General features: G+C 42.1%; 2 protein-coding genes across 4 annotated transcripts in view; one reads left to right on the forward strand and one right to left on the reverse strand.

Moving 5' to 3' along the window:
* Positions 1–7205, forward strand: part of TIMP3 (TIMP metallopeptidase inhibitor 3) — a 38459-nt gene extending 31254 nt beyond the window's left edge. The window contains exons 3-5 of the mRNA XM_064654923.1: positions 1132–1243; positions 1919–2040; positions 2647–7205. Coding sequence (XP_064510993.1) covers positions 1132–1243; positions 1919–2040; positions 2647–2844 — 432 coding nt within the window. The 3' untranslated portion in view covers positions 2845–7205. The remainder of the gene's footprint in view (positions 1–1131; positions 1244–1918; positions 2041–2646) is intronic.
* SYN3 (synapsin III) overlaps positions 1–27967 on the reverse strand; it is a 205898-nt gene that overhangs the window by 124759 nt on the left and 53172 nt on the right. For all 3 annotated transcript variants that reach the window (XM_064654915.1, XM_064654913.1, XM_064654914.1), the window contains 2 exons: positions 16378–16534; positions 10137–10226 (listed from right to left, as the gene is read on the reverse strand). In XM_064654915.1, the coding sequence (XP_064510985.1) occupies positions 10137–10226; positions 16378–16534 (247 nt within the window). The remainder of the gene's footprint in view (positions 1–10136; positions 10227–16377; positions 16535–27967) is intronic.

Genomic DNA, 27967 nt, shown 5'->3' on the forward strand with positions numbered 1-27967 from the left:
ACTGCTAAACTGAATGTGAATGTGCTCTCTATCAATAAAGCTCACAGAGGAAAGGATAGGCTGGGAAATGCTATGAAATTCTAATTCTGAATTCTATTGTTTTCTTCTTTAACTTTTAAATATTGGCCATTCATAGAGTTGGAGGGGAAAAAAGAGAGACTGAGTGCTTTGAAAGGACAATCAAATTTTAAGGATGAAATTTTCAGGGAAACCATCCTCTATTTTTCAAAAATAGGATATGTTTTATTGGGTCCAATGTAGACATGGAGTAGTTGTTTCATTGCCATGCAAAGGCTTCGTGATGCTACAAACAAGTAGGCATGAGTTTCCCTAAGTTGCAGTGGTAAGGTCAGATGGGGACACATGCTAATTTCTGACTGAATCCAACTGCCAGTATATCTGTGGGTTCCTATTTCAATTTAACTGAGCTGTAAGAAAGATTATGGAAAAGGAGGAGGAGTGTGGAGGAACTAATGTATACATGATATTTTCTTTATGGTATCCATCAGTACAGGACTAATTTTAGAAGGTGATGTAGAATTCTGTGTCTGCATTCATTTAGTTAGAGAAACATTAAGTCTTTGCTGAGGTCAGCAGGAGTAGCATATGCTGGGCGTTTGAGAAGGAGGTGTCTGGCTTGATGACTTAGATCAAGCGCCAAAGGTTTGAAACTCTTACAACAGCAACACTGGAAAATAGGGTAATTGTTTAAAAGAAAAATCCCCTAGTTTGGAAGAAATTGTTTAAATCACACGGAGGATAAAGATTCCAAACTTGAACTAATTTTATTTCTCTCTAATTATGAGCTATATAAGGGAAAAAATAGTTCAGGATGTTGGCAGAGCTTGCAGTGTTGGCGCTTTGCTCACTCAATGCCACTGGAACTAATACGAATGGGAAAAAGTGGTCCCTGTGCAGAATTGCAATGGCTCATTAGCAGGTGATTTTTCTGCTTTACCAGCAGATCTGGTGGGGAGACTTCCAGGAGTCCAGCTAGTGCCATTATTCATTCACCCTTGTACAAAACAAAGCTTATTGCTTACCACCCCAGTCTAGGAATGTAGATTGTAAAGAATCTTAAGTGAAAGTTGGCATCTTAAGATGATTAAAAGTTTTTTATTCTTTCTCTAGATGTACAGGGGCTTCCAGATAATGCCACACGTTCAGTACATCTACACAGAAGCCTCTGAGAGTCTCTGCGGAGTCAAGCTGGAGGTCAACAAGTACCAATATCTGATTACAGGTAAAGGGCAGTGTACTTCTTCATTAGCAAAACCTCTTCTGCTCTACACATACGTGTGCTAAGGATATGAGTGACTGTGTAGGCAGCTCTGCATGCAGCTTCTCAAGTGTTAAGATGGCCAGCAGTATTCTGGTGTTCTGTACTCTTCAACGCTGAGAGTCATTTCACACTCTAAGATTTCCCTCTCTTTCCTAAAACATATCTTACACCCAGGCATGTTGTGACAAATATATTGTATGACAGTCCATGGCTGTCAATTTATACCTGAGCTGGCATGTCTGTCACAGGGAACTCCTTGCTACTTGGCCGTGCCAGAAATTTTGGAATGAGCTGGAGAGCTGCTGAGATGGGGGTGCAAGGAGATAGAGATGTGTGGCAGTTGCCAAGTCTTATTTCTAGTGAAGATGTCAATTCACTTTCTCTGTTGTTAAGAGGAGCTTGACAGCATTACTAACCTGCATTTTGCTGGTAGTGCTTACAGCTGGCACAACACTCCTGACTTGCAGAGGTGCTGTTATCTTGCTGACCAGAGATTCCTGAACAAGTTAATAAAAAGAAAGCATTTGCTGAGCAGTGACTGAAGCTAAGCATATTGAGAGCATTAGCAATCTTGGGAAACGAGAGAAGTGCTTGAGCTGAAAAGTGCTAACTTGTGACCATGTCTCTGTTTTCAAGGCCGGGTGTACGAAGGGAAGGTTTACACTGGCCTGTGCAACTGGTATGAGAAATGGGACCGGCTGACTCTGTCCCAGCGTAAAGGACTGAATCATCGTTATCACCTGGGCTGCGGATGCAAGGTATGTGTGTCTTTGATTAGGTGGCATCTGTTTCCCCTGGCTTGGTAATACCCAATGGTGCTGGAGAGCAGCCAGGAAGAGAAATGGAGGACAACAATTTTTACAGAGAAAATGTAAAGCTCAGTTTTAGTGTTGAGACCAGAGAAGAGACAATCAAATAAAAGTGCAGAGTCTATTCCTTTTTAATGCCCTGTTGGAGTTAATTGGGGTTGGGGAAGGCTTTCAGAATCATTTGCAGGTGAATGAAATCAGGTACCAGAGGCTTGGCAAGGTATGTCCAGCTTTTTTCCTGTGTAAACATTTTGAGTGCTTAAAACCTCACAGCCTGGCACTGGTACTAAGATTTTTGCACATGGCCTCAGGCCTGCAAAAACATAGACATAAGCTCAACTTTTCTGCACCTGAAAAGCCCTTTTGACTACGGATTAGCTGTGTATGTGAAGCTAAGCACATGCTTACGTGCTTACGGAACTGAGGCTAAATTTTGGATTAGTAAGCAAAGTTTTGGGGGACTGGAATTTTGAATCACTTGTCTCTGTTAAAAAGACATTTTATATAATGTTGTTTTTACATATAGCCTTACCTGATTTCCCTTTCCAATTGCAGATTAGGCCTTGCTACTATTTGCCCTGCTTTGCCACCTCCAAGAATGAGTGTATTTGGACAGACATGCTCTCCAACTTCGGCCACTCAGGATATCAAGCAAAGCACTATGCCTGCATCCAGAGGGTGGAAGGTTACTGCAGCTGGTATAGAGGATGGGCGCCTCCAGACAAAACGATAATCAATGCCACAGATCCCTGAGCACACTGTCTATTTCCTTATCTCCCCTCTCCCTTACTTGTGGCTGATCTTCTTTTGGACACTAACTCCTACCAGATCATGATGATGACAATGAAATTAGTGCCTATTTTCATGCAAATTTTAGCACTTCGAACACTTAAAAAGAAAAGGAAAAAAAACAAATGGAAAAGAAAGAAAAAAGTCTATGCTACCTTACTGAATTTGTAGTCACCTTTTCCATTTTTTGATACCACTCATTTTGATCGGACAACATTTGGGAGCTTACTTTTGCACACCAGAGGGAAAAATGGGAGGGAAAAAAAGAAAAAAAAAGAAAAAGATGGAGCTCTTGCTCTCTTACTTATATCATTAGCTGTAGCAATATAATCTCTATTTTTTTAGGAAAACAAAAATCTAAAAACTATGCCAATTAGGCAATGTATTCTTCTGTGCGCTGGCTTCCCATCACCCCTCCTCATGCACTAAGTGCTGACAGTACATAGACAAATCTATTTTAAGGGAAACAGGTTTCATTAATCAGATTGGCAAATGAAGCAAAATGAAAAGAAACCCAGCCTAAACTCTGGAAAAAATTACATCCAAAAGAAATCCTCCTCTATGGGAGAGATTGACAGTGTGATTGACTCCAGCAGTGGGAGAATTCACCTGGTGTGTCTGACCACATCGTCTGGTAAAAGCATTGTTGACTGATTATCCTAGCTAATTAAGTCACAGTGTGAGTGCAACAGCACATTTGAAGTTCTGGTTTTCCCTGGAACAAAAGAAAGAGTATTTTGTATTTTTGTTGTTGTTCTTTCAAAAACAAAAGCCCCATCCCCTATTTTCAGGGAGGTAAATCCACCCACAGCAGAGCAGATGAAGTGTTGTGCCATCCTGTTTTGAGCAGCATTGGCCCCTGAAATTTTTGCAGCTTAGCTTCAACAGCAAAACCAGCTTGTGAACACCTTAAACCAAACAGATGCAAAAATACCAACTGTAAATCAATCACGTGGAAGAGGGAAAGGGGAGACTTGCTAGAACTCTTACTATAAAAAAATGTATTGCCAAAATAGTGTTTTGCTGAACTAAGATGTATATACACATAATGATATAAGCTATTTTTGACAGGATGTGGAATTTTTTTGGTGTTATAAACAAAAGAATGGTTTGATTGTGTTTTAAAGACAGAAATATTGACATTCCGAGTCGGTGAGTTGCTTTTAAGGTATTGAAGCTCCAGTGTATTTGCAGTAGTGGCTACAGTCATTGTTTCCTCTGTACCTCCTTGCACCATGGTTCCTCCCCTGCAGCTACACTAGCTGCATTTGTTTATATAGTGAAAGGAAGTGTGTGTGTGGGCTAGGCAAGAAAAAGTGGTCTCCTAATAAGTGTTGTCTGGGATTGTAAAATTTCAGCTGCCAGAGGGTTCCTTCTGTGTTAAGTGCTGTGTTTCCCTCTAGGCACTGTTAAGCATAGCCCTGTGCATGTGCTCATGCCATGTCCTGCAGTGATGTGGGAGGAGGAGCCTTACTGTCTTGTGCTTTGCTGTTGACTGGAGAAGTTTTTTTCGTTCTATTTTGGTTTTTTATTAAGAAAACTATAATATAATTTTTCTTATCAAATAAAAGTATTTTAAGTTTTAACGATGGTGAAGAAGGGGTGCTGACAAAATGGGTGACTAAGTTTTGGATGGGGAGGGCTTGGGCAGGGAGAAGATTGTGCTTAACTTCATTTTTGTATTATTATGATTATTTATCTTAAGTTTCCATATATCTTCCATTCATTCCACTTAGAAATCAGAGCTGCCACCAGCAGGAAAAGAGTTGCAGTTATTCCAGCTTGGGGCAATACAGCATTTTACAGTCAGTGACCTCAATTACTGGAGAATTGTTTGGAACCTCTTTGCCAAATTGAAAAGAAAGGTTGTTTGAGATGGGCACTGATGTGTTTTTATGTTCCTTGCGTGCTAACAGAGCTCTGCCAGATGTACATTCTCTGAAATGCCCCATTTGCTACATGAATTGTTGCAGCAAAAAGCTTCATTTTTAGCATGAATTTTAAAGGGCATTTTCACAGAGTTTGCTGTATATGTTTTTTTTCCCAGCAGCTCTGAGTGGCAATGCAACACAAAACACATTGAAAGTCTTGGATTTTCCTGTGATTCAGACTTTGGACACTTCTCAGAAGTCCTCTTCCCTGTGACTACTCCTAATTTATGGGTTGGAGATGAGAGGGAGAGTAGGGTGCTTCATGACACCCGTCACAGGATCAGGTGGTGGTTCAGAACGTTGTCCCTTTTGGCAAAATATGGAGTTGGGCTTTGGGCCCAGCGGAGCAAGCTCTGTTTGAGCTGAGTGTGGCTGACAAAATCTATGAGGGTCGCTGAGGACAGCGTGGAGCCACCCTCCCTGTTTGCATCGAGTGGAGTCGGCATTGCTGGTCATGGCCCACCTCAAGCTCAAGGCGACTTTGCAAAGCTGACGTCTCTTTGAGCTGCAGCCACTTTTCACAGCTTTGGAAGGCTAAATGAAAATGCCCCTCAGTGCAGTGAAGTGTTGATTTGGATTTTCATTAAACTGCAGCTCTGCATGTTTTACTTGTCACTGATTCATTTAGCTAGCTGAGACATCACAGTATTGCACTCGAATTATTGTGAAAATATTTGCATTCTAATACTATGAGGACTTATGTCCCTAAGTAGGATATAGTGTAGCTATGTGCTTTGTAAACAACAAAACAGCAGATGCATTACCAGAAAATGAAGCATATTCCCACTTTATATTGCAGACGGTAAAATATTTGAGATACAGACAGGTAGATCAGCAGGAGTGGAGGTTTGGTAAATCTTTACCCTTGCTGTGTAAAGAAACAATTGTTAAGGCTTTTCAAAGTGTGGAGCTGAAAGGAGGGGGAAGAATCCAGTGAAAATACATTTCTTTTGGGAAGCTTCTTAATTTTGTTTCTGTGCATGCTATCAGGGACATATTTCTTGGGCTAAGCTTCAGCTTGTTGCTTGCATTAAGAACCTGACTAAAGGCACTCTTGAAGTGGGAAAGAAGCCATTACATGGATTGAAGAGGCTCTAAATCAGACTCAAAGACTTCTTCCTTTCTATCTGCTCTTCTTTATTCTGCCTTACTAAGTCACTTCTGCCTGCCAGTGGACAAAACTCACTCCCTCATTACAGCAGGCCTTGTGATATGTGGGAACACCAGGCGTGGAGATGGGAGAAGGCAGGTGTGAAGAGTATGCCTCAGTGTGTGGAGCATACAATGTCTTGCAGTAGCACCAATACCTTCCTGTCACCTCTGGCATGCTCCTCACTTCAGCCAGTACCCTAAGGTCAGAGAACTGTCAATGGCACAGCTCGTGAGCACGACCTTTGGACACGTACAGGATTACACACACACACTCCCTGCCACCATGCTTAGGTACACCAGCATTATTAACAGTACTTTTTAAAATGCATAGCTGATTTCTACACTGTTGCTGTTCACTTTCTTATTTATAAATATTTTTCCTTATTTCTTGAAAGTGTTTTCCCCTTTAGAATTACAAAAATATATATTGAAAGTTTGAGAAAGATTGGATTCTATTTTCCTTTTCCAAAATGGAGTGGGGAGAGAGCAGGAGATCTGTGCATGGAGTAACTTGGATAAAGTCCTCCTGTGGGAGGCTTCCCCCTCCCCTGTATGGGACAAAACTCCCATTTTAGGTCTAAATTTCCCATGTTTTGAAGAGTTAATGACCCTTTAGGTAGGACTATTCTAAAACCTAAATATATCACTGTATCCCATTCATACTTGGTCAGAGTGAAATGCTCCCTCACAGTGATGGGAAACATACTGTTGTGCTTTTTACAGTAAAGACTATTTGAAGTAAGGGCCTCCATGGGAACAAGTTTCCATTCTTCCAGATGTCTCTGAAAGTACTGCTCAATCAGAACGTATTTTTTAGCTTAGAAGGGCATAACAAAATTTAGGGAACTGCAAAAATTATCTGTCTATTTTTAGAATAAGTGACTTTTGGGGCTACTGGTCTTGAGAAAAAAACGTGAAAATCCACTAAACATTTGCTGCTGCTTTGCTTGTACTGGCTTCTCCTTCCCTCTGGCACTGTCCTTCCTTCATAGAGCCACTCTGCTGTTCCTGATAGTTATGGAAACTTGGGGAAGGAACCAAACCCGTGTGAAAAATCTTGTCCAGAAGGAATGTATTTGTTGCTAAATTTTCTAGCACTGTTTACAGTTTTCCTCCATGTTATTTATAAATTTTATATTCAGTGAATGTATATTGTCTTTTAAGGTAATGTTGCATAATGTTCACTTTTTATAGTGTCCTTTTATTCTAAACAGTAAAGTGGTTTTATTTCTATCACAGACATTCTGTCTCTGCTTCACTTACATTAGTTTCTGTCCACTTCAAATGTACACAAATGGATTTGCAAATGGATTTATTAATTTCCTTCCCTTTCTTGATCCTGTTTTATTGGTCCCAGAGAAGATATTCCACCTCTGGCAATTCTTGCACTTTGGCAAAGATTCCTCCATGAGTCCCTCCCTCTTTTTAAGATGTTGGTCTCTCTAAGAACTGTTACTGTGGTCATAAGCCCAGAAGGGGCGAAAAATCCCTTTTGAAGTTAATGACTCCCAGTTGTTAACTGGCCATAGGAGGTCAGTACAGAGCAAGGCAGTCACTTGGGCTGGCTCTAGCACCAGTAGGGCCTTGGAAGAACAGTTGCCAAGTTGCTCTTGTTTCCAGAAAACTGATCACTGGGGGGAGGCCTGAAAGGTACATGCCCATGACAAAGGGAAGAGGGGTTCATCTTTTTTGATGTGTAATGTCAGAATCTTGTATCCTCTCTTTAGGCTTACTGTTTAAGGCTGGTTAAAATTGTCCTGTTGTCTTGGGAAAGAAGCTTCAGAAAAAGCATTTTCAGCTGAACTGAAATGCTCACAAAAATGGGCTTACTGTGAGAAAATTCCTTTATCCCACTTTTACTGTAGGAAAATCTCTATTCTTTACATGTGTGAAAGAATGAAACGGGTTTTTGAATCTGTTCTGTGTTTAATCCAAAGGTTTAGAGGGTAAGCTTGGGAAAATTTTGGATGTAGAAGGATGAGGATCTCTTACGTGCGACCTGAAGTGCTTGAAGTATATCACATTGCAGAGAGGTAAAACCATAACACTAGTTATAAACACTTCCAGGGGATCAGCCATCAAAGGACCACAGTGTATTTTATGAGTGCTAACTGGTAAAGCTTGAAAATGCCTCCAGGAAAGGGAAGAAAAGGAGTGGGAAATGGGGATCTTTACATTCCTATCAGACAGATGGAGAAGCTGATGCACAGTGGGAAGCAACTTTTCACAGGTGTTTGGTGGAGTGGTGACTGCAAGGGAGCTTGCTTGGTGTAAGCACTTGACCTCTCAGGCTCTCACAGCCCGGGATGCTGTGAAGATGCACCCAGAAAGATATTTAGAAGTTGTCTGGATTCATTCTGTGAGGCAGACTCCCCACCTGGAAAGGGCTGGCCTGAATTTGCCCAAGTGGATTGTTGCTTCTGTAAATGATTGGAAAGTGACTGTTTTAAACCAGATTACTCAAGCTTGCATGTCAGCAGTAGTTTGTGTTCATATGAGATCGTCTAAAGTTTAAAAGACTTCCTGTACTCTTTTGTAAGTAAGTAATAGCATCTCCAAGTAGGTGATTGGTTATAAAGATGACAAAAAAGTGAAATTAAGATCAGTGTTCTGCTAAACAAAACTACTATCCTGGTACCAAATACATTTATGTCTGAGGAAATGAAAATCAAATTTCCAGACAAGAAAATATTGCTAAAAATGCTAGCTAAATTTGCAATGATCACCTTTATCAAGCCTTCCAAAAATAGCATTCCTGAAGTGATGGTCAGACGAAGTCACAACTGTCCTGAAGCATTACAAATGTCACAAATCCTTCTTCATAAATCATCAGGAATTAAATTCAACAGGTATTATCAACTAATTTATCTTAAAAGTTTGCAACAAACCGTCACATATTGTTTAAGGACCATCCATTTCTTTATGTCTTAAATGATAATACAACTCTCACCACTGCATTACAGTCATGACTGTACTTACCTCCATGATGTGCCTGTACAGAAGTGCTGTAGTCAACACAGCACAGGTAGAGAACAGAGTTTTGGGAACAGAGCGGTGAAGGACTGGCATTTCAAGGTATTTGGGTACCTAATGAGCACCAGTGGGATTTTTCACAAGAAACTAAATGAAATTTCCTTTGCAATTTTGAAGCTCCCACCAAGTACCTACGTCCACTGTCAGGTACCTACACCCTGTTGTATTGTGGTCGGCCCACAGTATTGCAATAAGTGTGTGAGAAAAGAGGGGGGTTTAATATTTCTGAGCCTTAGTTTAACACCTCAACAACCCTCATCTTCAGGCTGCTAATTCTGCTTCAGTTCACAATCAAGCCTCGGAAATTAGCTCAGCCAGCCAGTGGCTCACATAAGGGGTCATGGTTCATACAGAGTCTCAGCCAGGTGTGAAGAGCCACTAACTTATGGATGTAGGTTAGGAGCAAAAATTCACAAAGGTCTAGTCTTCCTTTTAACCAGAGAAAACAAGAGACATGATCAGTTTTAAACAAAGCCCCTCTCTTTGCCATGTTCTCTAGGACTAAGGGCACCTACGCAGATCTCTTTGAAAGGTGCCCTAAGAGTTTGGAACAGTGCCCAGCAGCCCCACAGGGCACTGAGTGTTTAGTTGCTGACAGAAAGACTAGACTTCAGAGCCACCGTGCAAAGAAAACATTAGAAGCTGAAAAAAACCCTTTCAAGAACTCCAAGTTACTCTGAGTACCTTCAAGCTGATAAATGTTTCATGCATGGCAACCACGTGGTAGACCAAGCAAACTAACATGGTGAAATAAACACCTCTTATGAACCATGTCCCAAATCATCAGCATATTTTAAGCAATTCCAGGAGTGGGGAAAATTGCTTTATCTGAATAGAGTGATGCCTTGCACTAAGGGATGAGCTTTTTGTTGACTAGGTTTTACAGTGGATTTCTGGTCTAGTTTTGAGCCTGTTCTCTTGTTCGCTTCATTAGGGGTCCATACATGACCTGGGGAAGGGCTGGGCAAAAAAGGAGATTCCCAAGCGGTGCCTTTTGCTTATAACTTTTTTAACTTGTGTTTCTCTGTAAGTAAAATTGAGACTCTTCCCATCATTCCCACCACCATCTTTTGTGCCCAACTCACATTTGTTGCTTCTTCCATCTCCATACTGGCATCAGAAGAAAGCAAAGTTACTCACCATCTGCTTATGGCTTGGGAAGAACGTTTGCTCCACGAGGGGGAACTTCTCAGGACCCAGCGAGTTGAAGATTTTAATGAGCTGAGAGAACTTGGGGTGAGGGAGGGGAAACAAAAACCAGACACAGTGGATGTCAGTGGCTTATTGTGTAACAGGCAAGTGCTTGCAAAATGTTCTGATAGTGGTGAAGGAGGTGAGAGAAACATGTTATTATGCCTTTCCCACCTTGCTTTCTTGACCTTTGCTCTTGAGAGCAGCTAGAAAATATGAAGCTGCTGTATTTACCCAAGGGCAAGCCAGCCTATATGCACAAACCTTGGACTAAGAGAGCAGAGAAGGGATTCAAGAGCCAGAAGAGGATCAGTTTGTGTTTACTTACAGATATGCTATGAACAAGATTTGCTTTCCAAATGCAGTGGGGAGAGGGCTGGGGGGCCTTTCTTGGTAGAGGATAGAGGCAGGAAATCAGTGCCACCACTCCCCATCAGAGACAAAACAAAACTCTCCCTTGGATCTCTGCCCCACAGCCAAATCAAAGCAAAGCACATTGTGCTGAAGGGAAAGAGAATTGCCAAGGGACAGCAACTACTAGAGGAAATTGCCAGTGCTACCTGGTTTGAGTGTTAGACCAAGGAAGCAGGAGCCCACTGTTAATCATAACTGGCATTTATTATGAGCCAATGGTTTCCCAACAGCCCTTCATGAATAACAGGAGAAAGAGGAGTTCACCTGCTACCCCTGTCCCATCTACCAGTGAGGTCTGAGTGAGGCACCAGTCTGTGAGGATGATATCCAGAGAAAGCAGTATGTAACATAAATGGGGAAAGCAATAGTGCTGGCATTTCACATATAAAGGTGAACAATTGTCATTGTCCCCACCTGTCAGCATGAACTTCACCATTATCACCACTATCATCAGCATTATAAACATTCAGGATTGTGCCCAACCGGACACAAAGCTTCCCATGGTAGGGCTGAGTTTTGATTTCTGTTCAGGTTCCAAAACCCCTACAGAAGTATAAGCACAACAAACTCCTGTTTTGCTTCAGCCATCTGTGAAGCAAGCAGACTATTCTATACGTTGTCTGCAGCCTCCCTGTTCAATCCATCATTGATCACTTGAAGAAAAACTCACAATTATAAGAGAGAAACTTAATAACCATGACAGAAAATGTTGCTGAGGCAGAGTTCATATACCAAAGAGAATAAGAGGTGTTATATATCCCAGAAACCTTCCAGATCTCGGTAGAAACTTAGAGTCTTTACCATCAGGCATCTAGCCATCCTGCTTACTCTCTGAAGAGACAGCCCTGTTACCATGGGGAATGCTGAACTGGCAGTGCTGTTGGTGAAGTGGTGAGACTGTCAACCTTTTAAAAGGGGGCGTAAAGTTGAATAAGGGCGCTTGATTATTTTCATGGGTGGTAAGAGAATAAAATGGCCGGGGATTGTTTTCTGCTGAGCTGGTAAATGGGACTGAATTCCCCATTGAGTCCTATTCGCAAAGTAGTTTAGAAACTGAATTTGGTTTCCAAGACCCCCAGAATTTTGTAAAATAAAGTTCATTAATAAAGGTTTCCAGTCTGGGCCAAGTAAGGATGGATTGTAAGCCCTTTACATGAGTTTCTTCAAGTTCCCCATCAAAGCTAGAGATGTATTAATCTTGAAGGAAATCTCTGAGTCACCTGAGGGAGCTAACACATGGATTAAGGGAAGGAAACCGATATCTAGTGAAGAAGGGAAAGGAAAGCAAGCTCTCTTTCTTCCCAATAGCATCAGCTACTTAATCTTTTGTGTTCTGAGCAATTCTGGGCAATGGCTGGAGCCATTAAATGCACCAAATCACAACTCCAAGGTTACATTGCAGATAGACAGAGCTACTGAGCATGTTTTCTGCTGAGCAGCCATATGAGGGCTCCTGTCCTTTTCACTTGGCTAGTCTAAGCAAAAGCATTTCTGTATAAGAAGTTAAAACTTCACTTGGTGGTGGAGAAGAAATACGTCTTTGAGAGTTCAAGCTTGGTATGAGTGTAGAAAAAATGCAGTTACTGTGCAAAAAAATTAGGCTGCAAGGTGTGTGCCAGACACAGGCCACATGCTGAAGGGGCAGCTGCCAGCAGATTTGCAGACAAATACAAAGAATCTTTTTCCTAATCTCACAGATCAAAACGTGGCATTTAAGAAAATCCGCAAAACATCAAGAGGCGGCATATCCCATCACCAACACCACCCCCCCCCTCACATGCATCAGCAGATAAGAGAAAAACTCCCCATGTAGAATAATTATTGTTGGCAAGGAGGGTATTGATGTTGGGGAAGGAGGACAGCTTGCTTCTCTTAACCACTTGCACTAGCCCTGCACATCGTTGAAAAGAATAATAAAGACCTGTTTTGACTAGTAAGGTGAGCAAACAGGGCTTAAAAATTAAACAAAATGAGACAGAGACAGGGAGAGAAGGAAAAACACCCTGGCTGAGAGCAGCCCATGCCCCTTGCTGCGCATGCACGCAATCCTGGTGAACCATGGACACTGTGATGTTGAGGCGATGTACGTTTATCCTAGGAAAACAGCTCAAACAAAATAACTGTGTAGCTGATAGACAGCAGTCTGACTTGTTCCTTGGGCTTCCTGTTGAAGCATGCAGCTCTTGGCTGTTGCTGAAGTAACCAGTGTTGCAGATGAGAGACTCAGACATCTGTGAGCCTTGTCAGAGACCAAGCCTACAGAAAGGTTTGACTTTGGTATTGACCCTCATGGGACAACTCCCTCCCATTTTCTCTTTTTTTACCAGTTTTTAGGGACAGATATTGACAAAGAGACACCCATGTTACATGGTACAGCAGCCTCTTAGATACCTGATAACAGGGCTCAAGTAACATCTACCAATGCAGATGGGTAGGAATGTTACTGTGAGCAGCTCAGCTAGATATAACTGCCCCTTCCACACTTTGGCATCAGTTTTTACTTTCTGTGATTCCATTGGTTTTAGTGATATACCATCCAGACCACAGAGCAAGACATGGGGCAAGGCAATGTGGCACAGCCTGGTTTTAGGTACCTGGAACAGGCAGGCAAGTGAAATGTCTTGGCCTGACTGGTTGGACATCTAGAGTTATGTGCAGGGAGTCTTTACATAAATAAAAAGATACATTAAAAAGATCTCAAGACCTTTTGCATATTTTGAAAGTGCCTAGGTCATTGGGGAGTCTATATCCCTTGACAATCAACAACAGTTTGGCTGGGATTTCCTGGACTCCGGAGGTGACTGTCTTCAAAATTTCATGTTTCCTGCAGCTTTACAGATACAAGGTTGCTTTGCAATTGCAGACATTACCTGCACGTAATGTGAATACTGCTCAGAACATTCTTCCCACCGTATTTTGGGTTGTAACTTTTGTAACACAAAAATTGTTATTAGTGGTTGAAGCATTGTGCTTAGTGTGCTAGTAGCATTATTTCTCAATAGTTCTGGAAGCATCATAAAACTTAGATTTGTTAGATGTTTCTCTGTGTGTGTGAAACCCCTAGAAGACTCTTTTTTTTTTTTTTTTTCTCTCAGAAACATCTAATTCAAACTGTGCCTGTGTTTAATGCAAATTTTAATGTTTGAAGAAATTTGTGTGTTGCAGTATTGGAAACCTGGCAAATGTCATTAAAAATAGGGTTGTATGTTTGAGTAAACTCAAACCCAAACTCAGCTGATTGTAATTAGAGTTGCTGAGAATAAAACATGGTTGCAAATTGCCAAGGAAGAATAGTCTCACTTCCATCCCCCTCCACAAAATCATAAACATTTCTATGAAATGGAACCATTTTTGGAAAAAATAAAAAGCGAGAGCGAAAAGCACATTTCCCAGAGGTATTTAGTTTCATTTCTTCTTGTATCTCAACTGTTTTCTAGGTTCAAAAAGTTTTCAGTAATCTTTGTTAAGCAGATTCCTTATTTCAAGATGCCTGTTTTGCAATCAGAGTGGAACGTGCACCGAAGTGTCCCTATCTCTCACTTCCCAGCTATTGCAAACCCCAAATTTTCTGAATCTGCTGTAGGTGAAGCTTTTTGCCCTCAAATGCCCTACTGTAATCTCTACCTGAGGTTCAACCTGATAAAATTTCAGTGGTGCCAAATGCCACCTGAGCTCTTAGATTACTTAGTGTGTTACAATCACTGGTTTGGAGGGTGATGTGTGTGCAGGGGCAATAGGGAAAGGAGGCATTCTGAAAACTTGTTATAATTGTTTACAAGTGGTTTCCTTGACTCTTCTGGGAAGATTTTCTGAGCCAGCTGTATTCCCTGTGAGGAAAGCATGGCACTACCAGACCCAGAGTAGCCAGAGCCAAGTTGCTGGCAGAGCCAAGTTCTCCCACACTGCCTTTCCAGCACTGCTCTTTCTTTTCCTTCCTTCCTTCCTTCCTTCCTTCCTTCCTTCCTTCCTTCCTTCCTTCCTTCCTTCCTTCCTTCCTTCCTTCCTTCCTTCCTTCCTTCCTTCCTTCCTTCCTTCCTTCCTTCCTTTCTTTCTTTTCTTTCTTTTCTTTCTTTTCTTTCTTTTCTTTCTTTTCTTTCTTTTCTTTCTCTCTTTCTTTCTCTCTTTCTCTCTTTTTATTTCTTTCTTTATTTGTCTTTTTTAATGTGCTTAGTTTGTTTGTTTTCTTTTATTTTAGATTCCTAAAAATAGGCCTTTCACATCTTGAGGTTTCTGCACACCATCAAAAATGTAATTAAAAGGCATGAGTTGAAATATGTCAACTAAGCCCTCATTGACTCAACCCCAAAGTCAGATGGATTGGACCACATGATTGTCAGCAAAAGGCAGTGTAAATGTGGAGGCTTTTTGTCTGGTTACCAGGGTCAATGCACTTGTGTGTTTAGGACCCACTGTCAAAAACAACATGAAGGTATCGAACTGAGTCTGGAAGTGATTCCTCTCTCCTCCTCTTTCCGCTCCCAACAACCCTTATCATTCAAATGAGAACTGAGGTCAAGTGTGTATAATCCACCTATATCATGATGGCAAAGTGAGATTGCTCTCGCTACTCTTATTACTGCACTGGAACATTTTTGGAAAAGACAGGATCTTGCTTTTGGTCTCAACAAACCCCACAAATGTTATAAAAGGGATGAAAACTGAGAAGACTGTCCATTACACTGGTATCATTTCAGTAAGAAATTAGTTAAATCCAACACTGCTCAGTCATGGAAATAAAATTCTGAGTCATTACAGACCTCACCTGGGTTTGGGCTACCAGTGAACACACTGAAGACTAACAGGATATTTATTCCAAAGAAAAAACAACAATAACAAAACACTTAATTAGGTGATGAGGATGATAGTTATTTTTACTCCTCTCTCTGCTGCTCTTTCTGCAGCATATTTTTTCCCCTTTCACTCTGTTCTCCCAGAGGTGCTCCCAAGGTTGCTGATGGACTCAGCCTTGGTCCATCTTGGAGCTGGCTGACATTGGCTCTGTCAGACATGGCAGAAGCTTCCAGAAGCTCACAGAAGCCACCCCTGTAGCCTCTCTGCTACTAACATGACAATGCAAGCCCAAGCCAACATGTTTTCCCCTTCCTTCTGCCTCTTTCTCAGGTCTTTGTTATTCTATATTCCCTTTTCTTTCTTAGACCTAGTTGAAAGATTAGCCTCTCTAACTTTCTTGTCTTCATTTTCAGCTAATTTCCTCACAATGAAACAGCACCCAGAAAAAGCGGGAAGAGAAGACAAGTGCAAGGTGCACTCCTGCAAGGAGTGCATGGTCTAAGGCTGGGGCACCTGGGTACCACAAGTATGCATCTAACAAAAGATGCTAGAAATAGTGTAGTTCAGATGCCTTCTAAACCAGTAAATGATAATTTTTTTTAAGGTAGCTTTACCTTTTTTTTAGTCAGGACAAGAATATGTTGTTATTGATCTGATATTATTAATCTATTAATCTACTCTGTCTTACAAGACATCTAGGTGTTGGTGTACTGTTAGCTGTTTGTGACCCTTTAGAGTTGGGACAAGTGAAATGTCTTAGGGTGAAGAAATAACACCTTGATACAATTAGAGGCTGATAAAGAAGTAATGCTAGTAGGTTTTTTTCCCCCAAGAATTCCCAGCTGGACTCCTAAGGTTGTTTAGATGGTGGTTTTAACCTAGAGACAAATTCCTATGAAAGAGACGCAGCTGAGTTTGGTGCTTTATCGACACAGGATATCTTCTTTGCAGTGTTGACGTGCAGTAGAGCTGGATCATCACTTACCACCCAGGGCTTGCTGCAGAAGTTGTAGATGGAGTAGAGGGAGTTGACTGTGTGGATGCCACCATACTGGAGGCCGATGATGAGGCTGCGGAAGTCTTCTCCCAGTGCCATGCTGTAGGCATGCTGCCGAATCAGGACGAAGTCCGGCTTGAAGGACCTGGAAGAAATTAGGGGAGTGATGTTTTACTTTGAAATGCTCAGCAACACTTCCAACCTCCCCTTGTTTCTTTTCGATCCTTCCCCTTTCTTTTCACTAACACATGTTGTTTTTCTCTGGGCCTCTCCTCATGGGTTGCTTGTGTTAGAAGGTAACAAACAAAACCAAACCAAACTCCTAGCCATTAAAAAAAAGAAAAATCCAACATAGCTGCAAGTGTGAGAGCATAGAAACAGGCCAAACAGATTTTCTGCAGTTTTCTTGTCACTCAGACGTGCATAGGAATGAGCCCCAACTGGAGCCAAGGGTCATAAATTCACTGATGGGGGGATTCTCTTTTCTTTCTAAAAGCTTGGCCATAGTTGGCAAGCTCATTGCAATGTGCAAAGCAGATGAGAGAGCAAGTTTGTTTCCTGATGATTGAACTCGATATTGAAGCAATGCCCAGTGGGTGGGAAGATCATAAGGGATTTCAAAAAGCTATCCTACCATCATTGACATACATTCCCCCTTTAATCAGTTTAGTACGTACGCAGCACATCTCAAGCTCTTATGGATATGAGTCAACAAGCGAAGGGCAGGCATGGTAATATAATTAATCAAATGAGCAGAGCCCCTCATACAGTGCTGTGACTCATGGCAGGGACTTCCAGAATATTATTTAGCAAGATTAGAGCTGGGACTCCTATGGTTCAACAGCAGCAGCTCTCAGCAAATGCACAGAAAAGTGAGGCCCTTTCTAGGTAAGCCAACAGGCAACAGATTATCTTTCAAGCAGGCAGATTTGATTCCTTGCTGACGCTGTGTCTCTGGAGCCATTCAAAAATCTCTGGAAATAGTCCCTGGAAAGAAGCTGTTCCCAAAATGGTGCTCAGCAGTTCATTCTCAAAGGCATGGAAGGGGCTTTTCCACTGAAATGGGATTATTTTATACATTAACAGAGGTTGCGTCAAGGACATCAGAAAAATTTCCATGTTGTATTAAAGATTTTCTGAGAAATGAGCTCTGTAACCAGGTTCCATTACCTCACTCTCCTTGAACATTTTCCTTGCTAAGAGACTATAATTTCTATCCTTTGGATGTATGAGCTGGAAATACTTTGGATTTATAGCCCCTATTTATATTTCCATCATTCAGGCAGGGAAATCCGAGATGGTGATTCTGGGCCAGATTGTGGCAACAAACAGTGTACACAAGCCCCAGCACAGTTTTGTTGTTTCAAAGCTGTTCATTTTGTTTGTTGGCCTTGGACTTTTGTTATTGCCCACCCGAGACATGGTGAAGAGCATGCTCAGCTTTTGTGATGCAAGAGGCCAGGCTTTGGAAATGTTGTGATTCCCTCCCGTGGAGTTTTTTTAAACGCGAGCATGTTCCCTAATGTACTTGGCACCAAAGGTGGTGCTTTCCTCCAGCAGTGAGATGAATAATGAGCATCAGGAGGCCTGTGCTATCGCTGTGCAGCTGATTTATGGACCTCCCTGGTGTCAATGGGGATGAGGGAAGCAGTGATCCCCTGCTGAGAAACAGCAAGAGAATACAAATTTTGGAAAGCTTGAGCTGCTCCATTCTGCTGGACTTGCTGTGTAGAAAGTATCCTGGAGGCAGGCAAGGGTCCTCAGGAAGGATTAACCAGCTTCTTATAATCATGGTTCAATATCTGTGCTGAGTTACTGAGCAGTTGTGGTACCTGGAGGACTGGGAACTCGTCTTTCCTCATCCAGCTTTCTGAGTGTATGAGGAAAAAACGGTCCCTGTTACAGATCAAGTCTTTCCCCAGACTTGACTTGTGGAACAGCATGTACTGAGTTTTCACCGGAGTGCTTCAGACCACTGGTCTGGCCTCCTCAGAGGAAGCAGCACTACTTGCCCCTGAACCTCCTTTCCAACACCCTGGATGGGGATGTGGTGCTGTGGTGGGGAGGAAGGATGCAATGAGCATGTCTAGCTTTGTGGGGAAGACACACAGTGGCTGGGTAACTGCCTTCAGTGCCTTTATTTCTGCCAGCCAAAAACTCAGGAAAAAAAGCTCTTGTCTTTTCAGGTCCTGGCAAAGGAAGAGTTTCTCCACTTAGAAGACATAAGAATAGAGAACTAACATGGGAAAGCCTATTCTCAAACTCTGTGTCCTGTAGGAAGACAGGGCACTCTCTCGTGCAGCAGATGAGGAGTGATTCTCTAAAGTGAAAGTGGACACTGAATTCCTGTTTTGAACTGTGAATATTCCCATGGAGAACAAGGCAGTGGAGTGCCAGACCTGGGACTGACTATGAATAAACATCAGCTGGAGAGCCCCAGATCCTGTAACGCAGAAACAGAAATCGGTGGCAAAATGAGAGGCGAGGGGCTAGGAAGGATAGCAGGCAGTAAAAGGGAAATGAATAACCATGGTAGGAGTGGTGGCATGAAAACTGACTAACTAGAGATACTAGTGATCTGGTGAGAAAAGAGCTTATTTGCTTCACATGAGGATTCTTGTTTTTTTGGTAGAAGATTACTTTTGCAAGCTACTACTCATTCTCCAAGTGTAAAGCTTAAGCTAACAGAGCAAGCCTTGGATTTGGAACAATTAGTAGCATAGATGTTTTCTTTGCTGGTTCAAGCCAATAACATCTCCCATGTCAGAAAGTTGAAATCTCTGGCAGACATATGGGTTAGGCAGAAGTCACACATTTGAAACACCATTGCTAAAACCTTTGGATGAGCCAAACTCAGTAGCACCTACTGTGCTGAGGTCTCTAAGCACCTGTCTAGTAGGACTAGGGGAACTATGGCAGGAGCAGGTACCTTTGCTCTCCACTGCCTCCATGTCTTCCCTCACTCCATCTAAACCTTCAAACCGATGTTCAGATGACCATGAGTGGTCTTGAATAAAACTTTACCTATTCCTTACTAAAGACATATCATGGGAATTGGTTTGGTCAGAAAAGGAATACATGAGACTCCATTCAAACATCTAGTGGGCAGGGAGATGGGATAGGTAAATAGAACTAAAAGTAAACCACAGGTTTAAAACATATCACTAGTAATCTGTGCTCTGCATGTTGGTGCAGTGCTGTTCCTGGGCTGTGTAGAACCTGCCTGAAGTCTTGAATCTTCCTGAGCATAGCCGCCAGATGGATGATACTCCTGGGAGAAAGCTGGAGCCTATCTTTGGCCACAAACAAAAAAGAAGCCCTTTTCAGACCTCAAGAGCTCAGTTATCATTTGAGTTTGGCTTCCGGCACTACCCGGCAAAATGAAGACCACTAAAATGTACGTAGTACCTTCTCAGAGTGGCTTACAGACAGAAGAATCCTTCGTTTAAAAGAAACAAACAAACAAAGAAAAAGCCAGGACGTTGGAAAAAAAATAATTTTCAGATTGAAATAGCCGGTGAGATTTCATTTTCCTCCGGAATGAAAAGGTACTTTTACTTCAGCTCATATTGCCACAAGCGGTGGCCTCTGCCAAACATGGCATGAGCCTTTCAGTGCTCCGAGTGGTGAATAAATGAACCAGACACCCTCAGAGTGAAGCAGCCCCCCACAGGTCCCTGTGGCTTTCCTCCCTTTGCAGTAAGTTGCCTCCTTCTCCCAGGTGCTAGCCAAAGCCCATGGTATTTGCTCAGCCTGTCTCTGTCTAGTATCTGGCTGGGAAGCTCCTAGTGCTGCCAGTCCTGAGCCTGGATTGGATACTGCAGTGCAGGATGCTTATCTGCATTTAACTAACTCTTTTTCAACTTGTTCCAATGTCTTTTAGCAGTCTTTTTTCTTTCTTAGCGGTAAAACTATATTTTCAGAGACAAACTAAATTATAAAGCCTGGACCCAAAATGTCTAATAGGAAGAGATCCAACTGTAGAATATAATTTCCTAGGTTGGACCCATCTACCCTTAAATCTGTGACAGCATTAGCTGTCTTGGAAATAGTTTTGTCAGAAATGGGGAAATATAAAACAATTTAAGGGATTCTGATGTTAAATATGGAAGTCAAACATCTCAGAAGCAGCAGTAGCTGTTCTGGTGACCATGTGTCTAACTTCTCTCATTATGAGAAGAGGATTAGCTCTGAAAAGATCATCAATAACATTTCTGTGCAGAAAGCAGAGCCCTGGCCTGCTTTGTGGTAGAGAAGATGATGACAGCAAATCCTGCTGGGAGGTTTCATGCCTTAAAGAGATCTCCTATTTCTTTTTTCTGTGTATAACCATAAGTCTGGCTTGCTTCTTGGTCCTTCAGCTTTCCTCACTGAAATGCAAATAGATTCACGACCATGAAGAAGGAACACACAAGAATAGATTATTTGTATCAGAACTAGTGTGATCAGCACACTAGGTCATCCCACTGTACTCAGCACTGCTGGGGCTACACCTGTGTTTAGTCTTCGGGCCCTCACTAAAAGAAAGACATTGAGGTGCTGGAGTGTGTCCAGAGAGGAGAACAAAGCCACTGAAGGTTGTACTGAGGTGGGGGTTGGTCTCTTCCACAGATAACAAGTGATAGAACAAGAGGAAATGGCCTCAAGTTGTGCCAGGGGAGGCTTAGTGGATATTAGAAAAAATTTCTTCATGGAATGAGTTGTCAAGCATTGGAACAGGCTGCCAGGGAAGTGGTTGAGTCACCTTCCCTTGAAGCGTTCAAAATGTGCATGGATGTGGCACTTAGGGATATGGTTTAGTGGTGAACATGGCAGTGTTGGGTTAACAGTGGGACTCAACAGTCTTAGAGGTCTTTTCCAACCTTAAGAATTCTATGATTCTTTTATTGCCAAAATACCTTTTAATGACCCCTCCACTGTGAATAATCACTTGTAGTCAAAGAGTAGACTTGCTTTATGGTTCAGCACCATGATGGGTTTAGAGAGCTTTTTGCCAGTGCTGTGGGAAAAGGAGGGACCCTCCTGTTTTCTTTCTTAAAGACTGCCAGTCTTACAAGACACCTTGTCCTTCAAATCAGTACAAAAATATCTTCCCAGGACATTGAAGACACATGTCCTCACTTCAGGTTCTATCTATCCTCCATTATTCAAGAGGCTTAATTCAGCTTTCAGACACTTCCCAGTGATCAACACATTTTGACTAAGTTCCGTTCCAAATCCTTTTCTATCTGGTTGGCATGACACAGAGAGGAAGAAAAGTACATAATTAAGGAATATGATACAACACTCTTTGCATTATTGGCAATTAATGGAGCCTTCAGGGAAGCTTCTGAGGCACAATTCCAAGCCATAAGTGGCTACAACTACATGAGAAGCACAATAATCCCTCGAACTGTGTAGTGCCTCAGGTGTCTGATAGGTAATAGAAAATGGCATTTACAAACAGGAACAAGTTCTTTTTGTGCTTTAATTGGGTGTTAAAAGTATTGTTATCACATTACTGAAAATTAATATGAAATCTATGACATTTTCACTTATCACGATGTTAGATCTAACATCATCTTGGATGTTGTAGTAAAGCGGGAAATTTCCTAAGAACAAAAAGTCACTTCAGTCAAAACCTCATGTCATATTTTCCACAGAAAGAAACAAAACCTGATGAAGTTATTCAAAGAAGGAATGAATGTGATTACTTATATGAATAAGATGAAATGGAACTTGCTTTACAGAAACAAAAAAGCCACATAGAATAAAGAATGATCTCTCTTTACCAGGTTGGAGGAGAGAAACAGGATGTCTTTCAGGACATTGTAATAGATAATGGTTGGGGAAAAAACATGGCGTGTGTGAGAGATCAGTTTAGCAAATGCAGCAGGAACCAGGAATCACAGTTGCAGTAGGACCAATACCACTATATGCAGACAGGGACAACCTGGAAGATGCTCTGATTTGCTTCTCAGCCACAGATCAATGCTCAACTAACCATGAAATCATGTCACATACTCTCTGAACTGTCCTGTGGCAGTCTAAAAAGTCTGCAATATATTTTACTTCTAAACTGATCAACATTTACAAGGAAAAGCATGTGGACTCGGACAATGCCTGAATGTAGTAACAACCATACCTGCCAATGGCAACTTGCCTTCAAAATTTCTGTGACCCAAATCTTTTACAGAAGGCAATCCAAATACTTTCTGACATCACAGAATAAGGTCATAGAATAATTTAAGTTGGAGGGAATCTTTGGAAATCTGGCCCAACACCACGTTCATCGCAGGTCTAACTTTAAATTGACATTGGGATGATCATGGTCTTGTCCAGCCCAAGATTGAATATTCCCAAGGACAAAGCCTCTCTGGGCTTTGTTCCAGTATTTGACCACTCTCTCTGTGGAAATTTTTTACAAAATGGTATCTTATTAAAATTTTACTTGCTGCAACTTGAGTCTGGGGTTTTTTTTGTCCTCTCACTGCACACCTTCAACAAGAGTCTGGCTTCATTGCCTCTGCACCACCCCTTTAGTTGCCTGATGGCTATAGGTGGATCCTTCTCAGCCTTCTCTCGCAGACTGAACAAAGCCACCTCAGTCTCTCCTTGGGTGTCTTTAGTCCAGTTCAAGGAGCTTAGAGGCCTTTCACACAACTCAGTCCAATCTGTCAATGCCTTTCTTGTACTAGTGAGCTCACAGCTGGACACAGTACTCCAGATGTGAACAGTATCTCATTAGCTACATGCTTGCTAATGCCACCCAGTGAGCCATAGGATTTCCTCCCTGCATGAGCACACAGGATCTCCACGTCCTTTTGTGCAGAGCTGTTTTCTCTTCTGTTATTCCCCACCAGTACTGGGGTTATTTCTTCCTCCCCTCAAGACTTTGCAATTGTCCTTACTGAACATCATGAGCCATGAACCATGGCTCATTTCCCCAGTTACTGAGGTCCCTCTGAATAGCAGCTCTACCCTCTGACACATCTGTCATTGTCCCCCTCCGCAACTTGTTTGTTGAGGCTCCACTCTGCCCCAATATAATGTCATTAACAAAGATCCATCTTGATCAGTACAGTGCAGGTGCAGCAGGAATTGTCCCTTCGCTTCTCTGTTTGCCATTCCCTGAAGAAGCCTTAATAAAAAGCCATGTGGAAAGGTGGCAAAATACAGCACAGTTGGAAAAAAAAAAGAGAGTTGATCAAGACTGAAACAATCTACAACAGTCTTTAATCATTCTTGCATTCAGTCCAGGATTAATTAATTAGTGAGTGCTCTAGACCCTGGCAGCACATTCCTTATTGGAATGAATTACTGTAAATGCAAAAAGGTTAAGGGAGAAGTTTAGTCTCTGAGATGCTCCCCACCCTGGTCTGCTCAGAGTGACTTTTGCTTTCTGGCAGCTGCCTGCACGCCAAATGTTTTCCCCATAACTGTCAGCATCCTGCCCACATGTCGGCTGGGCGCCAGCTGCTGGGGAGGTGAAGGGGGACATTATTCATCTGGGAGATCAGGAAACCCCAAAGGGAGAAGCAGGCCTCCAAGCAGCTGTTTAGCAGCAGGAGCTGAGGTGGAAGTAACTGAGAATAAATACATAAATAGTCACACCCCAATTCTTTTGTAGTTTCTACTCAAAAAAATATGAGCCACAGGGACAGATAGATGAAGAGAGGGGAGATATTAGTTAAAAACAAAGTTAGATCATCCCCCATGTGGGAATAATATCTCAGTTTATAAATGTTTACTGGAGGTGTTAAATTTCTTCATATGTAACTGCAGCTCACCAGGGTTTACCCTGTTAGACACCTCGCCCCAGCTCATTGACTCTGCAGGGTATTTTGGTGAGGAAAGTGGTCATTTGGCATATTGGTCTTTTGCCTAATCTGAAATTTCAAAAGCTTACAGGCTGTTACACACACTTCTCCATTACGTTTACAGATTGCCATGCCATCAGTACAAAAAATACTGCCCAAGTGTTTCTCAGTGTTGAATAGATGGCACATATTTTACTCTACCACGTGGCACTTTCTGTGAAACTGGGGAGAACCATGAGTTCAACATATTTTTCCATCTGGCTTCTAGAAACCTAGACTCTCCCAATCAGTTTCTGCCATTTCTTTCTCCCATTAGCAACTTCACAGAAAATTGTAGAAATTTGCTTTGGAAGTAATAAAAAAATAAAAAAAAATAGAAAAAAGACATTCTAAAAAAGAGCCTAGTTAGGTCAAGAATTAAATTAAAAAAGACAGGGACTAGAGAGAGCTTGGAGTTCCTCTTCGGCACAAGCTTCCTGGAACTTGAGAAGCTGGAAAGTTACCTATCAATACTTCTTATATCAGTGTCCAGGGACAGCAGCTACTCCAGTGACTTTCCTGGATGTTCTTCCTGTAGAAGAACTGCAAGAAACCACCAACTCTTGTGAACGAATAGTCCTTGAGAGACAAGAAAACATCCTTCTAGGAATGTGCCACTACTGTGTGATGAGAAAGCATGGCCTCTGTAGGTTAGAAAACCTACCTGCCCTTTTCAGGGAGCTGCTTGTTAATGGACCTGTGAGTGAGTGAGCCTACTGGGATGGGAAAAGGTGCAGTGGGCAGTGGACAGTGTCCTCACTGGACTTTAAACAGTCTTTCATCCTAGGGCAGACAAATCTTTTTTAGCCAGAGTATTCATCTCCTGGGGTCTGCAGGAATAGCAGGAAAACACCTGTGGGCTGGCCAGTTTCTTCTCCACTTCTCCCACGGAAGAGGATTTGCTTCCTCATGCTGAGGTTGTATGGAAGCTTGCAGTATAAAAATATGCTTGGGGAAAAAAAGCACTTTCAGGGATTTTTTGGGTGGTTATTCAACAGGCTACTGCCCTGTTATCAGTGCACAGAGCATCGTAGAAGCACTGAATCAGCTGGAACCAGCGGGAAAGTCAGTGTTAACTACAGGAATGAATGGGCTTGTATGGGCGAACTGGAGAATTCACTGACCCCACCACGGCTGTGAGTTGCAAGGGCATATCACTCAGGGCAAGCAGGGTGAGACATACACATTACACACACGGGCCAAATTCAGGCAAGGCCTGTAGGACTAAACATCACTCTATGACAGAGGGACTTCCCCAGAGCAAGACTTTGTCCTCAGCGTTCCTTTGCTGTTGTTTTGGACATGCCTTTCCTTTTGCCAGGGTCATTTCTCCACTCAGGTTCCTCCCCATTTCAGATCCTAGTCTGTCAGCTGTTGTCTGTACCATGATGTTGCAGTGAGGCTGCATACCACACTGTGAGTGGTATGGCCACCACTGTGGTAGGTCCCATGCAGACATGAAAGTGTGTTTTCTCCCCTGGATGATCAGCCCCAACAGCAAAAGAGGCAGCTCTACAGGGAGACAGGAGATGAGAGCAGTCTGGTGCATGATTAATTTATATCCTTAAAAGTCTGAAATGCTCCCAAAGATATTAGTATTCCCCAGGTAAGAAAGTTGTCCAGATTTTCAACATATCCCTGTCTTATTTCCATGTCTACTGGAATTAATAGCTGAAGGATTGTAAAGCCCAAAATTCAAACATGTGACTGGATTTAATCATTAATACAGAACCTAAGATCATAGTTTGGGAGTCTAAGTGTTGTTGTCAGAAGCAGAGAGAGCCCAAATTCTCATTTATATACTAAGACACTTTTAAAATATCCTGAAAGCATAAATGCACCTCAGAGTGGGTACAGAGCCAGCACTGACAGCCTCTTTACGCTGAGAAAATATTGATATGAAGGACCCTTCAAATAAATGGGTCTTCAAATCCCATTCCTTACATCTAATGCCAGTAGAGGTGACACAGCCCAAAAGCTTGAAAGAGTAAATTAGGGTTTTAAAAGCGGGCATAAGCCTGCATTTGTTTTTTCACGTTCTTTAGTAGTCCAGCCATTGCACCCAGAAATGACTCCAGTTCTCCGCTGAAAGAGTTGCTATGTTTAAGTTGGTGAGGGATCCTCTGGGATGAATAAGTGCCACCTCCTGCTTCCCATATTTAATTTTTCACTGGGGAAGGGTCTGCTGCCAATTTTACCTGAATAAATGCTGGGTAATAAGGAGCAACGTCCTGGCTGAGCCTAACACCGCTCCTGGTGCCCAGCTCATTCCACCACAGTGTCCTCAGTCAGGGCACGTGTTACAGGGCACTGTAACAGGAAAGTGCTTGCTAAAGACTGTAGTAGGTACTACATGGCCAGCTCTTTGTCTTCTAACTCTGAAGAAAATGTGCTGAATAGGCTGATAGAGCCTTTTTGCATAACATGGTGGAACTCAGAACAGAAACCACACATGCAGTTTTTTAGGTTTGTTAGATGATAGCCTTTGTCTACAGTAGCACATTTTGCTGATACTATTTCAAATCGCCCCCCCCTCCAGATGTGCAGAATTTAGAAGCTAAAAAAAAAGGAGCTGGAGACTCAGAATATTGTTACTGTAAAACTAAATTCTTGGAGCCACACTTGTTTTAAAAATCAGGCAAGCAGAGTAATGCCTGGCTTCAGTTATGTTGTTTGGTAACTTATTTATTGCTACTTGTTTCAAGATACACAGGCTAGTAGTCATGGAGGTCTGTACACTTCCACTTCCACTTTCTTGCTGTCTTTAATTGTCAGAGATTGTGGGTTTTTTGTTGGGTTGTTTTTTCGTTGTGGGTTTGGTTTTTTTTTTAATAAATTTGCCTGAGGCAAGTGGTAAATGTAGAGCTTTAAAGACTGTTATACCTTCTTATTAGGGGATTTATCTTCCAGGTAAAAGAACCACAAGTCTTTGCTGGTGCACATTCAAGTCAGTTGGCATGGGGTCTAAAAGAGTGCCATAACTCCAGGGTGTCAGAAAGCATCAAGGGATCAGCAGAGGGAGAGAGCTTTGTTTTAAATGTGCAATACACCATTTCCAGTTCAAAGAAGGAATTAGGAGACCTGCTCCAAAATGACAGCATTTAATAGGCTACTAAATTGTTAGATAGCTTATCAGACAATGTAACGTCAAACTGGAGAGAATGGCCCAGTGGTTGCTTTATATTAATATTAATAATTGTTCTTTTAAAAAATATTTATTATTTAATTGATTTCAAATCTACTGGTCTGTAGTACATTCAATGTCTTTCCACTAAACTTACATGTTCTGTTGCCCTCCCTGTGAAGAGGAGAGTGAAGCAGGCAGGGCTTCTATAGGGGGATCCCAAATGTGCTTGTTAGCAAGATGCTGTCATTTTTACCTTCCTATAACTTTTCAGTGGGATTTGCAAGGACTTTGGGGGTTCAAAAACCATGATTATTATATTTCATCATCTAGAAACATTATGACTTGTGATTGAATATTTTGCTTAATAATTAACAGACGTCTAATAAGTGATGGAAAAAAGATGTCAGCAGCAGCAGGGTTGATGCATACTTGAGTTGAAGGTGTCCCCCGTGGCATCTCCCCGTGGCTGGACACTCTGAAGGGTGTCTGTGGCCAGGCAGGACATGTCTGTGGGTGGAATCAGGGGACTTGAAGGGAGTGAGAAGCAGCTGCACCCACGTGGATGGGCTGAGGGGGCTCCACACAGCTCAGTAGCTGTTTGCTCCACAATTCA

Source organism: Pseudopipra pipra, chromosome 5 (assembly GCF_036250125.1).
Source record: "Pseudopipra pipra isolate bDixPip1 chromosome 5, bDixPip1.hap1, whole genome shotgun sequence".
Classification (NCBI taxonomy): Eukaryota; Metazoa; Chordata; class Aves; order Passeriformes; family Pipridae; genus Pseudopipra; species Pseudopipra pipra.